A 15,039-nucleotide genomic window follows, 5' to 3' on the forward strand; every position below is an offset into this window, starting at 1 on the left:
AGGGAAATGGAGAACAGAGAGTGGGGAAAAGATGCTGAAAGGAAATGGGGAGCAGAGAGTGGGGAGAAGACGCTGAAGGGAAATTGGGAACAGAGAGTGGGGAGAAGATGCTGGAAGGGAAGAAGACAGAGATGCCAGCCTATGGGGAGAACAGAGGGAAGAAGATGGGTGCCAGACCAATTAAGGGGGGATGAAGGGAGAGGCACAATAATAGAGCAAATGGAAGATGCAGAGAGAAGACAGACAGTGGATGGAAGGAATTGAATGAGAAGATGAGGAAAGCAGAAACCAGACAACAAAGGTAGAAAAAAAATTTAATTTATTTTCTTTTTTTTTTGCTTTAGGATAAAGTAGATTATCCCAGGACAAGCAGGCAGGTATTCTCACTAACGGGTGACGTAATCCAACGGAGCCCCGATGCGGACGCCTCACAAGCATTTTTGCTTGATGAAACTTGAAGTTTCGAGTCGCCCGCACTGTGCATGCGCAAGTGCCTTCCCGCCCAGACCAGGGCACATCTCCTCAGTTCTTACTTTATCCCAGGACAAGCAGGCAGCATATTCTTAACGCATGGGTGACGTCACCGACGGAGCCCCGGTACGGACACTTTTAACTAGAAAGTTCTAGATGGCCGCATCGCGCATGCGCGAGTGCCTTCCCGCCCGACGGAGGAGAGCGTGGTCCCCAGTTTCTTCGTTTCCGCGGAGCGAAGAAGACGCATGTGCTTTCAACGGCTGTTGAAATCTCTGTTTTTGCCTTCCCGCTCGCGCTATTTTCTTCCTTTTTTTATTCTTTTTCCTTCGGATTTCGTTCTAACTTGCAAAAAAAAAAAAAAAACTTTGTTTTTTCTTTATTTTTCGGGCCAGCCCCGGCGGGGCCTGTTGCCACCATACAGGCCTCTGGTTTTGATTTTGCGGAGGTCGTGTTCCCCTTCATGCCCCCTCAGCCGGGTTTTAAGAAGTGCCAGCGGTGTGCACGCCCGATATCTCTCACTGACCCGCACAATTGGTGCCTACAGTGCCTGGGTCCAGAGCATCGGGCTGACACCTGCACCCGCTGTGCTACTCTTAAAAAACGTACTTTGAAAAATAGACAGATCCAACAGAATATCCTTTTCGGTACCGGATCTGCCATGGAATCGGTCGCGCCGTCAACGGCGCCGCAAAAGTCGGCACCGACTACTTCGACGCCTGATCCTTCCTCGGGGTCGCTGGCACCAGGTAAGCCGGCTAAGAAGCCTTCCACTTCCCTTGAGCGCCCTCCTGCCACACGGCGACGCCAGTCCTCCCGGCATCACGCCGACCCCGCAAATGCTCCGCCCCGATTTCGGTGAGTGCCTCGTCATCTGCATCCTCATCGCTGGGGCATGGAGCGGCACCTATGGTACCGACAAAGAAAAAAGCGGTACCGGTGCCTCCTCTGGACGACCGCATTGCGGCCATACTACAAAGCCAATTGCAAGAACAACTGCAACAGCAACTCCAGCACTTGTTGCCCGCAATTTTGGCCCCACTCCTTCCGGTACCAGACCGGCCCGAGCCTCGCACCATACCACCGGTGTCGACACCATCGGTACCGTTGAACACCTCCATGCCGGTACTCGCGGCTGAACCACTTAATCCTCCAGTACAAACACGCTCTGATGCCGACCCTCCCCGACATCGAGACCGACACCAGTCCCCCCGAGACCAGGACCGGCATCGATCTTCCTCCCCCGGTACCGTCTCGATGCGCTCTGGCAAATCTCTCTCTAAGACTCGCCACACTGAGCCGTCCGCACCACCGTCCTGTCCTGCGCACACCGACGTCAGGGACCCGGACTTATGGGAAGAATCCCCACCCGGTACCGATGATGAGGCTTCCTCAACGGACGAGGAACCATCGATGGTCGATACCAGTTCCAAACCTGAACAGTCCTCATTCACAAAATTTCTCAGGGAAATGTCGGCGGCTCTGTCGATCCCTTTGGAATCCGACTCTAAGAAGTCCCAGGCTTTCCTGGAAGCCCTGGACTTCGAACAACCTCCCAAAGAATTTTTAAAGTTACCCGTCCATGACATCTTACGGGAAACTTTTTACAAAAACTGGGAAAATCCTCTCACGGTATCGGGTGCCCCTCGAAAACTGGATAGTTTATACAGGGTCATTCCTATCCCGGGGTTCGACAAACCTCAACTACCCCATGAATCCCTTCTAGTGGAGTCCACCTTGAAGAAAACCCAGGGCTCCAGTGTTTATGCCTCCACCCCTCCTGGCAAAGAGGGCAGAACAATGGATAAATTTGGCAAGCGCCTTTATCAGAATTCCATGCTTGCCAACAGGGCTAATAATTACACCTTCCACTTCTCCTTCTATATGAAGCATTTGGTGCAACAACTCTCCTCCTTACAAAAGTACATCCCTGAGCGTAAGATCCCGGTTTTCCAACAACAAATCTCCAGTTTGCTCCAACTCCGGAAATTTATGGTGCGATCCATTTATGACTCTTTTGAGCTGACCTCTCGAGCATCTGCCATGGCTGTTGCCATGAGGCGCTTGGCCTGGCTGAGAGTTTCTGACCTCGACATTAATCACCAAGACCGCCTTGCTAACGCACCATGTCTTGGTGATGAACTATTCGGGGAGTCCCTGGACTCAACTACCCAGAAACTATCAGCACACGAGACCAGGTGGGATACCCTAATCAAACCTAAAAAGAAGACTCCACCTGCTCGTCCCTACAAACAGCAGTCTTCCTACCAACGCAGGTTCTCGGCCAGACCTCTCAACCCGCCTCAGCAGCAACAGCCTCGCCGGCCTCGTCAGCAGCACCAAACTCAGGCACGTTTACAGTCTCACCAACCTGCCAAGCCTCTCCCACAGTCAAAACCATCTCAGCCCTTTTGACTCTTTTCTCCAGGGCATAGCCAGTCTCCCGCCATCATTGCCTCTTCCTCAGGTGATAGGAGGCCACCTTCAACTCTTCCTCAACCGTTGGGAGGTCATTACATCAGACCTGTGGGTCCTCAACATCATTTGCCACGGCTACTCTCTCAACTTCCAGACTCTTCCACCAGACAATCCTCCCATAGAGTCTGTTTCTCACTCCTCTCAATCCCCCCTCCTCCTGAGGGAGGTCCAATCCCTTCTTCTTCTCAATGCCATCGAAGAGGTACCCCCAGACCAAAGGGGTCAGGGATTCTACTCCCGCTACTTCCTGGTTCCCAAGAAGACAGGAGACCTCCGTCCCATCCTCGATCTTCGGAACCTCAACAAGTGTCTGGTCAAGGAAAACTTCAGGATGCTCTCCCTTGCCACGCTTTACCCTCTTCTCTCTCATCACGACTGGCTATGTTCCCTAGACCTCAAAGAGGCCTACACTCACATTCCAATCCATCTGACTTCATGTCGCTACCTCCGATTTCAGGTACAGCACTACCACTATCAGTACAAAGTGCTACCCTTTGGCCTCGCATCATCGCCCAGGGTGTTCACCAAGTGCCTTATTGTGGTGGCGGCCTTCCTCAGGTCTCACAACCTCCAGGTGTTCCCATACTTGGACGATTGGTTGGTGAAAGCTCCTACGTCTCCGCTTGTGCTACAAGCCACTCAACACACCATCTCTTTCCTCCATCTCCTGGGGTTCGAGATCAACTACCCCAAGTCACATCTCCTCCCCACACAGCGACTTCAGTTCATTGGTGCCTTCCTCGACACCACTCTGATGAGGGCGTTTCTCCCCTCAGACCGCCAACGAACCCTGCTCCATCTCTGCCGTCAGGTGCTCCTTTGTCGCTCTATTCCGGCTCGGCAAATGATGGTCCTCCTAGGCCACATGGCCTCGACAGTCCATGTGCTTCCTCTGGCACGACTCCACCTCAGGACACCTCAATGGACTCTAGCCAACCAATGGTCACAGACCACGGATCCTCTTTCTCATCCCATCTCTGTGACATCGTCTCTTCAGCAATCTCTTCAATGGTGGTTGAACTCCTCAAATCTTTCCAGGGGTCTACTCTTTCATCTACCCCCTCACTCCATGATCATAACCACAGATGCCTCCCCCTATGCATGGGGAGCTCACATGGGAGATCTTCGCACCCAGGGACTCTGGACCCCTCAGGAGCGTCAACATCACATCAATTTCCTGGAACTCAGGGCCATGTTCTATGCTCTCAAGGCCTTCCAGCACCTTCTCTATCCTCAGGTTCTTCTCCTGTGCACAGACAACCAAGTCGCCATGTACTACATAAACAAGCAAGGCGGCACCGGATCTCCCCTCCTCTGTCAGGAGGCCATCCGCATCTGGACCTGGGCCACGGCCCGCAGTCTCTTCTTCAAGGCCGTCTATATCCAGGGCGAACAGAACTCCCTGGCCGACAACCTCAGCCGCATCCTTCAACCTCACGAGTGGACCTTGGATCCCCCCACACTCCGCTCCTTCTTTGCTCTCTGGGGCACTCCTCAGGTGGACCTCTTTGCAGCTCCTCACAACCATCAGCTGCCCCAGTTCTGCTCCAGACTCTACTCTCCTCATCGTCTGACCCCGGATGCATTCCTGCTCGACTGGACGGATCGGTTCCTCTATGCCTTTCCTCCACTGCCTCTAATGTTGCGGACGCTATTCAAACTCCGCAGGGACAGAGCCACCATGATTCTCATCGCTCCTCGGTGGCCTTGCCAACACTGGTTCTCCCTCCTGCTCCAGCTCAGCTCCAGGGAGCCCATTTATCTTCCTGTGTTTCCTACTCTACTTACGCAGCAGCATCAGTCTCTACTACATCCCAATCTGTCATCGCTCCACCTGACAGCTTGGTTTCTCTCGGGCTGACCTCTCCAGAGAATCTATCTCAGCCTGTCCGTCGCATTTTGGATGCCTCCAGGAAACCGGCCACCCTCCAATGTTACCATCAGAAGTGGACCAGGTTCTCCTCTTGGTGTCTCCTGCATCACCACGACCCCACCTCGTTGGGGGTGGAAACTGTACTGGACTGTTTGCTCTCTCTGTCCGACGCTGGCCTCAAGTCTACCTCAATCAGAGTCCACCTCAGTGCCATCACTGCGTTTCATGAGCCTATCCTCGGAAAACCTCTCACGGCTCATCCACTGGTTTCCCGGTTCATGAGAGGCCTCTTCAATGTCAAACCACCTCTGAAGCCTCCTCCTGTCGTCTGGGACCTGAATGTGGTTTTATCAGCCCTCATGAAACCTCCGTTTGAGCCTCTTGCCACTACTTCACTCAAATTTCTGACGTGGAAGGTGCTTTTCCTCATTGCCATCACCTCTGCCAGGAGGGTTAGTGAGCTGCATGCACTGGTTGCCGACCCACCTTTTACTATTTTTCACCATGACAAGGTGGTTCTGCGTACCCACCCTTAATTCCTTCCCAAGGTGGTCTCGGACTTCCACCTCAACCAGTCCATTGTATTGCCTGTCTTTTTCCCTAAACCCCATGCTCATCCTGGGGAACAGGCGTTACACACGCTAGACTGTAAGCGGGCCCTTGCATACTACCTGGACCGTACCAGGGCTCACCGCTCTTCACCTCAACTCTTTTTGTCCTTTGACCCCAACCGTCTGGGGCACCCTGTTTCTAAACAGACGCTTTCTAACTGGCTTGCTGCCTGCATTGCGTTCTGTTATGCTCGGGCCGGTCTCTCACTGGAAGGTGCTGTCACGGCCCACAGGGTCAGAGCTATGGCTGCTTCTGTGGCTTTCCTCCGTTCCACGCCCATCGAGGAAATCTGCAAGGCTGCCACTTGGTCCTCAGTTCACACGTTCACTACTCACTATTGTCTGGATGCCTTCTCCAGACGGGATGGACACTTCGGCCAATCTGTGTTACAAAATTTATTTTCCTAATGGCCAACCATCCTTCCTCCCTCTCTGTTAGCTTGGAGGTCACCCATGCGGTAAGAATATGCTGCCTGCTTGTCCTGGGATAAAGCACAGTTACTTACCGTAACAGGTGTTATCCAGGGACAGCAGGCAAATATTCTTACGACCCACCCACCTCCCCGGGTTGGCTTCTTAGCTGGCTTATCTTAACTGGGGACCACGCTCTCCTCCGTCGGGCGGGAAGGCACTCGCGCATGCGCGGTGCGGCCATCTAGAACTTTCTAGTTAAAAGTGTCCGTACCGGGGCTCCGTCGGTGACGTCACCCATGCGTTAAGAATATCTGCCTGCTGTCCCTGGATAACACCTGTTACGGTAAGTAACTGTGCTTTTCTGCGGAGCCGAGAAGTCCGTCTTCGACTCTCTGTGTGAAGATTTTTCACTTGTGCCTTCTAAAGTCCACGGATTTGGGTTCTTTTTCTCTCAATCGCTGATTTTCGTTGTTCTTTATTGTTTTCAAAAAAAAAAAATTTCTTCCATCTGTCCGACCGGGCAGGCCATGTGGCCACAGCCCCGCGGCTTCGATCTTGCGGCGGAGTTTTTCCGGCCTATGTCCCTGCCTATCACCGGTTTTAAAAAGTGTGCCAAGTGCCAGCACGCGATTTCGCTCATGGACCCTCATCGACGCTGTGTTCGATGTCTCGGGCCTGAACACCTTCCGAAATCGTGCCAGCCTTGCTCCACACTCACCGCACGTGCTTTCAAGCTCTGTTGCGTCTTGTGGGAATCACTGTTCAGCATGGAATCCTCGACGGAGCAATCGTCATTGAAACCTCACGTTCGACTTCATCCGCTGCTCCTCAGCCTTCCACCTCTGCGGTGCCAAGTCTCATCAAGCCTGCATCGTTCGTGCCGGCCCCGACTCCAGCGCCTGCTGTGATGCCTTCCTCAGTCTCTTCAGATCAGATAGCACAGCAGCCTATTCCACCAGTAGTGCTAAAAGTGTCCAAGGCTTCTAGGCCCAAGCACTCACACACTACCTCCAAAGAACGCGAGGCCCATGCAGGCTTGGGGAAAAAGGACAAAGTGTTGGGTGTACAGAGAGTTCTTCTCTGCTACCTGGAAGAAACAAATGAGTTTTGTCTCTCTGATCTTCTTTTTGTTTTGACCAGCCAGGCTAGACAGGGAAGACCAGCTTCTAAAGCATTCATTTCTAGATGGATTTGAATGGAGACTTATTCAATATTGCCACATTGATTGTGACAAGCAGCTGTCTCTCTCTCTCTCAAAGTGTGCATTCCACTAAAAGTAAGGCTTCCTCATGTGCAGAGTTTAGGGTGATCTTGTCTGAGGAGATTGGTAGGGCAGCTATGTGGTCTACTCTTCATATCTTTACAAAGTTTTTATATCGTGGGTCCTCGGTTTTAAGGGCAGACTAGTCTGTCCCACCCTAGACACAAGGGACTGCTTTAGTACGTCACCTGGAATCCTTTACCCTTTGCAATATAAGGGAAAATAAACCTTGATAATTTCCTTTGTAGTAGATGGGCAAAGGATTCCGGATACCCTGCCCTGTCAGTTACTTCACCTGCTTTCCAACTCGGACAGATGTGTATATCCAGAACTGGATATTTTTTCTGCCAGTAGGAAAGGAAAGGAACGTATCGGTAAAAAACAACCAACATTTGTGTTTAATGCTGATTACATGCAGACCAATGGTTTGTTAGTTCCACCAAAGTTTTTCATGCTGTTTACTAATAGTATTTCTTAGATTTGTTACAGAGCGGAACAGAATTGATTTCCCCTTACCCCTCCTTTGTATTTTCTTAATTACAGTGGTGTTTGACTACTTTGGTACAAACTGAAGGTAGCAATACAGTTCACTGGGGAAGGAGGGGGAGCTGAAAGATGAGATTGACATCCTTCTGCAAACAGTTACTACTACTACTACTTATCACTTATATAGCGCTGAAAGGCGTACACAGCGCTGTACATTTTGACATTTATAGATGGTCCCTGCTCAGAAGAGCTTACAGCCTAACTTGGTCAGACAGACAGACATGACATATAGGGTTGGGGCTGCAGAACCCAAGGTGAGAGAAGGTAGGAGTCGAAAGCACTCTTGAAGAGGTGGGCTTTTAGCTGGGCCTTGAACACTGCCAGAGACTGAGCCTGCCGTAGGGATTAACCTATTGTCCATAATCCTTTGCCCTTCTACTGCAAAAACATTATTGAGGTAAGAACCTAATTTTCCGTAATAATCTTTTTTTTTATTTTTTTCAGACCTGTTGTTGCCTTATTGCCAGTGGATTCCTGAAGCCATGCATAAAGAGGTAGCAAGAAACTGGCCCCCTATCAAATCCTGAAGCACTGGGACGGCTCATTCTTATAGCATTTTGTACAGTTGTAAAAATGGTTCATTTGTTGATCTTTTGTACAATGACAAAGTTGTGAAGCTTTCATAAAAGTCTGCAGTTCTTGTACAATATATACAATGTAAATATGTAAAATGCATTTTTCTATGAGTACTTGGACCTGTGTGCAAATTAAATTTAAAAAAAAAAGTTTCTTTTGACTCATGGTTGGTTTGCTTTTCCTCTCACCATATTTGAGCCGTTGGACTTGACTGTTGGACTGCTACAAGCACGGGCTCTGAGTGCAGCTGTCAGTCATCCACTAGGTTCATAGACAACGGCGCGAAAGACAAAAACGCACGCCGACAATTGAGCGCAGCGCATGCCGCTCTAAATTACAGTTTTTAGGGGCTCCGACGGGGGTTTTTGTTGGGGAACTCCCCCCAGTTTACTTAATAGACATCGCGCCGGCGTTATGGGGGGTTTGGGGGGTTGTAACCCTCCACATTTTAATGTAAACTGAACTTTTTCCCTAAAAACAGGGAAAAAGTTCAGTTTACACTAAAATGTGGGGGGTTAGAACCCCCCAAACCCCCCATAACGCCGGCGCGATGTCTATTAAGTAAAGTGGGGGGGTTCCCCAACAAAACCCCCCGTCGAAGCACTAAAAACAGTAATTTAGAGCGGCGCAGCAGCGCACGCTACACTCAATTGTCTGGGCACGCCTTTATCCTGGCGCGCTTTTGACCTGACACCATCCACTAGCTGCTGTTTTTAGAATCGTCTTTCTAATCACCTAACTGTAGACATCTTTTATAGAATCAGGACCACAGTGCTGGATTTGACTGGTGCTGCTTGGGGTGTGGGAATATGGGCCATTCCTCCATGATGCCAGCTTTCATGTGCTACCAGCATGGTTTGTTTTCTGTGCTATAGGTTGTGGTTAGAACCCAGGGCGTGGCTTAGCGTGCACACAAAATGGTCGTGTGATCGCAGCGCTCCTCTTACCTGGGCAACCGTTGAATAAATAAAGATTTCCTTTTAAACTGTTTTAGGCTGAAAACATCGGAGAGGACAGCAGGAGCATGGCGAGCACCCAACAGAGTAAGAGTGAAACCGGAGGGGCTGTGAAAAGGCAGAAGCAGGATCAAATTACCCCGAGTAAGGTTCCGCTTCCTGCTGATGTATCAGAGGAGTTAAGCAAAGCTGAAGTTTTGGGGGAACTGAGGCAAATCAAACAAATGCTGACAGAGACTGTGAGTAATATGGCAGAACTGAAGGAAGAAATCCTGAATATACACAGACAAATGGAAGTAGCTAATAAAAGAACAACAGAGTTAGAAGTTAAAATGGAGAGCTTAGAATGTGAAGGAAAAAGATGCAAAAATGACAGTTTGGAAATAATTCAATTGAAAAGTCAGCTGGAAGATTACGAAAACCGTGGAAGAAGAAAGAATATAAAACTTTTTGGAATACAGGAAAATTTGGAAGGGAAAAATGCAATACAGTTTTTAGAAAATTTAATTCCTAGATTATTGCAGTTGGATTTCAAACAGCCTTTGGAAATAGAACGGGCACACAGGATTCCAATAAAGAGTCTGGAAAATCAAGGGAGACCAAGACCATTAATATTCAAGATGTTAAGATACCAGCAAGCAATAGAAATTTTAAATGCTGCCAAAAAAGATAAAAACTTAAACTATAAAGGATCCAAAATATGGTTTTTACCAGACTTTGCTAAAAATACAGCAAATATTAGGAAGAAATTCCTTGATCTGAGATCTCAATTAAAGGAAAAAGGATATAAGTATGGGTTATATTACCCAGCAAAAATGAGGGTATCTTGTGGGGATAAATCTTTGTATTTTGTTGATCCGGAAAAACTAAAGACCTTTCTTTCAAAATCAGAACATATGTCATTTTAGCACAATGGGTGTTGAAATGAAGGGATAAATACTAAGACTGGATTGGTGGATATTGAACAAAAAATTAAATATAAAGAACCTATGAGACTTTTGTTTGTTGGAAAAAGAAGAATATGCAACAAAGAACAGGAAATAAAAATGAACAAGTGAAAAAGAAAATAAAAGAATGTAAAGAAGAAAGTAGAAAGAAGGATAGACTGGAAAGACATTAAAGTGAAGTTATTAGACTGAATTTTTAGGAGACTGAAAGATGGATGGTTGGAGTAAAGAATGAACAAGAAGGATTAAAGGACTGGACAAATTAACACAAAAGGAAAAGTGAAGACTGAATAGGAAAATAAATAGATGTGAAGAAGAAGAAAGCAGGACTGATAGACTAAAAGGATATTATTAAAAAAAAAAATGAATGACAATTGGCAGTCAAAAGTCTTTAAGAGTGGATGGATGGAGATAAGAAATAAATATGAAAGTTCAGTTTATTTAATAAGTCAGAAAAGGAGAAAGTAAAGAATGAAAGGACAATAAGGAAAAGATTGCAGAATGGACTAATGATAGAAAGGACAAGTTATATGATATTTAAATGCAAGTAAAGGAAAGGAAAATGAATAATATAAAAGAAAGATACATAAGAATTTATTGGTAGCTGAAGGAATGTAAAGATTGATGTTGTGATAATATAGTTTTAAAAATATTGGATTTAATTTGGAGAAGAGGAAATATAAAAAGGGGGGGGAAAAAATATTTTGAAAATGAAATACAAATGTTTAAATACAAATAGAGGATAAAAACTTATAAAATTAAAGTTTTGGTTTTTTTTTTAACAGAAATATATGAAGAGATGGATATTTGTTGTTGGATATTTAAAGGAGGATAGGAGAAGATGGATTAGATAATATAAGATATAGGAAAATGATACTTTTTATTAAATATATGACTATGATAGAATTTTCTTGAATGAAATAAAATGTTGGGAGAATGAATTAGAGATTGGTGAAATGATAAAAATGCATTAATGGAATGTTAGGAAATAAATATGGTCATGTGACTAAAGGTTAAATAATAGATAGAGAAATTAATTACTTTAAAATGGAAAAGAAAAAAGGTTTTATGATTAGAAGAGAGATATAATTAGATATATTGTGGAGAGGTAGTGAGTTTGTCTCAATAAAGGGGTTATTAATAAATATTGGTTGCCTGGGGGGGGAGGGGGGAAGTTGGGATTACTGTCCAATGTGTGTCCTTAAGCAGTCATTATGTTGGGGAGGGAGGGGTGGGAAGAAGGTGGGTATTAAAGATATTACTAGGATGATTAAGGAAAAGATTAATAAGGGATTGGGTAATTTGGAGGTAAGAATATGTGCCATGGGGAGAAGTTTTTTAGATCTTAGTTATGGAAGAAGGGAAGAGGAAGATTATGATAAGGAGTATAAAATATATTATGTCTTTTAAGATATTTTCTATTAATGTTAATGGCCTGAATCATGTAATCAAAAGGAAAAAGGTATTATCATTTTTAAAGAAGCAAAACGCGGATGTTTATTGTCTGCAGGAGACCCATCTTAATATAAAGGAATCACAGAAACTAACGGGTGGGTGGGTGAAAGAATGTTTTTTTGCTCCAGCAGAGGGTAAAAAAGCAGGAGTAGCAGTTCTTATAAATAAAAAGTGTATGGCCAATTTTAAGATAGTAAATTCGGACCCACATGGAAGATGGCTACATGTTGATATAAGTATGGGAAATAATGCCCTGACGTTGTTCAATATTTATGCCCCTAATTCGAATCAATCAGAATTCTTTAAAAAATTGCAGAGTATGTTGTTACCACTGGCTGCTTCTAATTTAGTGGTGGCTGGAGATTTTAATGCTGTAATGGATCCATTAATGGATAAAAAACCAGGTAAAAGTATAAAATCTTTAGGTTTAGATAATTTGGTTCAATCATGTGATTTGAAGGATATATTCTTCATTTTAATGATCAGGAATTTTCATTTTGTTCACAGGTTCATAAATCATTTTCAAGAATCTAATATAATAAAATGGTAGGACGCGCATGCGCACTAAAAAAATCGTGTTCCCTGAGCTGTCACGTTTTTTTTAGTGCGCATGCGCGGGTTGTACGTCACCAGCCAATCGCCTCCACAGGCCGGACCGCAGCCAGACGGACCACGGGAAGGGAAAGGGGGAGGGGAGGAGGGCTTTGAGGGAGCCGGCTGTCGGAGGAGGGCAGACGCGGGCCCAGGAGCAAGTCCAGCTGTACAATCCTGTCCCTTAAGCCGCGGCGGCTTTGAAAACGGCTCCCTTAGTTACCGCGGGAAGGGAAAGGGGGGGAGGAGGGCTTCGAGGGAGCCGGCTGTCGGAGGAGGGCAGACGCGGGCCCAGGAGCAAGTCCAGCTGTACAATCCTGTCCCTTAAGTCACGGCGGCGGCTTTGAAAACGGCTACCTTAGTTCTTTGTTCGATTTTTTTTTAAAGTTTAACGCTGCCGCCGTGGCTCCTCTCACGATCCCGGCCTGTGTCAGAGAAGGCTTCCGACGCAGGCGGGATCGTGAGAGGAGCCGCGTCAGCATCTTTAAACTTTAAAAAAAAAAAAATCCAGCAAATAACTAAGGGAGCCGTTTTATCTGCATGCTGCTACGAAGGAACAGGTGAAGGGGAGGGAAATGCTGATGCACAGGGAGCAGGCAGGCATGGCAGGCAAACAGGGGGTAGGGGTGTGCTGGGGGCACACAGCAATCATGGGCAGGGGATCACAGAGCAGGCAGGCATGGCTCAACAAGGGGAGAGGGAAAGGGGGCTGCTTTGAGGTGAGGGGTTTGCTGGGCCAGCAGCAATCATAGGGGGGAAACAGAAGGGGGCCACGGAGCAGGCAGGCATGGCACAAAAGGGGGCAGGGGCATTGGAAAACGGGGCTGTTTTGGGGGGAATGGTGTGCTGGGGGCACACACCAAGAGATAGGCAGGCATGGCGCAATGGAGAAATACAGGCAGGCAGGGCACAAGGCAGAGACACCAGACAGAAAGAATGACAGACAGACAGACAGCATCCAAGCACAGAGAGAGAAAGGAAAAAAAAACCAGTCTACTCTAGCACCCGTTGGACAGGGGGAGAACGAAAGAGATGCTGATGGACAGGGGGGGTGAAGAAAAAGGAACGGAGGATTAATGTTGGACAGGGGGAGAAGGAAACAGGTGCTGCTGGACAGGGGGAGGTAAAACAAAGGGAGAAGGGCTGCTGCTGCATAAGGAGAGCAGTGAAGGGGTGGTGGTGGACACAGGGGAGGTAAAAGGAAGGGAAAATGGACAGGGGGAGCAGGCAAGGGGTGGTGATGGACAACCAAGGAAAAAAAAAGGCAGAAATAAAAAAAGCGGTTAAGGAGAGAGAGAGAAAGAAATAAAGACAGACACACACACACATATGTTCTAGCACCCGTTAATGTAACGGGCTTAAAGACTAGTAGATTATATTTTTATTTCATCACATAAGGTGCAGCAAGTGATTAAGGCTTCCATTGATCCCATTATCATTTCGGATCATGCGGGAGTATGGATAGATTTACAATTAGATCAATTAGAAAATAGAAAACCTCTTTGGAGATTTGATAATGCATTGCTTGTGGATGAAAAATTTTTGGAAAATTTTAAAACACAAATTAGTGATTTCTTTCAAATTAATTTAGTGGAAGATACATCTATTGAAAATGTATGGGACGCTTTTAAAGCGACTATGAGAGGTCATATTATATCATATTCGGCTTTTGTTAGGAAACAGATTAAAAAACAGTATATAGAGTTAGAAAAAGAAATTAAAATACTAGAAACTAAATTGGTAAGCAAATGGGAACATGATGTATTACAAGCTCTTTTGAAAGCAAAAGGTAAATATAACGAATTAGCTTCAAAAATGATAAGAGACTTGTTTTCCAAACAGACAATGTATTATGGAAATTCTAATAAGGCGGGAAGATTATTGGCAAATTATCTTAAAGCAAAAAAAAGAAAAACTAACATTAATGGGATAAAAGATGATAATGATATAATAACCAATCAAACGGATATAATTTTAAAGCAATTTCTAAAATTTTATAAGGACCTGTATTCTTCCGAGCCTTATTTGGAGAGGCAAAAAGATGGTAAAATTTTTTTAGATTTAATTATTGGACCTAAGGTTCCTGATCATATAAAACGGAGTTTAGATGAACCTATATCATTAAAAGAATTAGAAACAGCGTTGAGATCTCTTAGAGTTGGATCCGCTCCAGGTGGTGATGGTTATACAGTAGAATTTTATAAAACATTTCAAAATGTCCTTTCCCCATATTTACTAAATTTATATCAGACACAACTTATAAAAGGTGATATTAAAGGTACTATGGCTGAATCAATAGTAATTGTTTTGCCTAAGCCAAATAAAGATTCTACTTTGGTTTCAGACTACAGGCCTATATCTTTAATAAATGTGGATAATAAACTTTTGGCGAAAATTTTGGCTTTGAGATTAGCCAAAGCTCTCCCACATATTATAGACACGCATCAAACGGGTTTCGTTGCTAAAAGACATTCCTCTAATAACTCTAGATTATTGTTTCATATGTTAAATTTATCAAAAAAATGGATGAACCGGCTTTTACAGTTTCCTTGGATGCAGAAAAAGCGTTTGATAGGGTAGAATGGAATTTTATGTATCAGGCTTTAGAATGGTTTGGTATAGGTTCTGGATTTATACAAATGGTAAAAACATTGTATAGCTTCCCGATTGCAAGATTAACGAAATTTCTTTGGCTTGGTAAAACGCATAGAAAAGCTTTGGTATCTTTGCAAAAATCAATTAAGGAGGGAGGGGTAAATTTTCCAAATTTTTATAGGTACCATCAAGCCTATATTTTACGTCAGGGTATGTATTGGATCCTCCCAGAACTGATAGATAATGCACCGGATTGGTTATATTT

The 15,039-nt window shown here is 45.6% G+C and overlaps 1 protein-coding gene across 2 annotated transcripts in view; it reads left to right on the forward strand.

Annotated features, from left to right (window-relative positions):
• The window catches only part of DHX37 (DEAH-box helicase 37), a 90,183-nt gene extending 81,793 nt beyond the window's left edge, over positions 1–8,390 (forward strand). For both annotated transcript variants that reach the window (XM_033955440.1, XM_033955441.1), the window contains exon 28: positions 8,099–8,390. In XM_033955440.1, coding sequence (XP_033811331.1) covers positions 8,099–8,181 — 83 coding nt within the window. In that variant the 3' untranslated portion in view covers positions 8,182–8,390. The remainder of the gene's footprint in view (positions 1–8,098) is intronic.
• The last annotated feature ends 6,649 nt before the right edge of the window (positions 8,391–15,039 follow it).

This window comes from Geotrypetes seraphini, chromosome 8 (genome assembly GCF_902459505.1).
Source record: "Geotrypetes seraphini chromosome 8, aGeoSer1.1, whole genome shotgun sequence".
In the NCBI taxonomy this organism is placed as follows: Eukaryota; Metazoa; Chordata; class Amphibia; order Gymnophiona; family Dermophiidae; genus Geotrypetes; species Geotrypetes seraphini.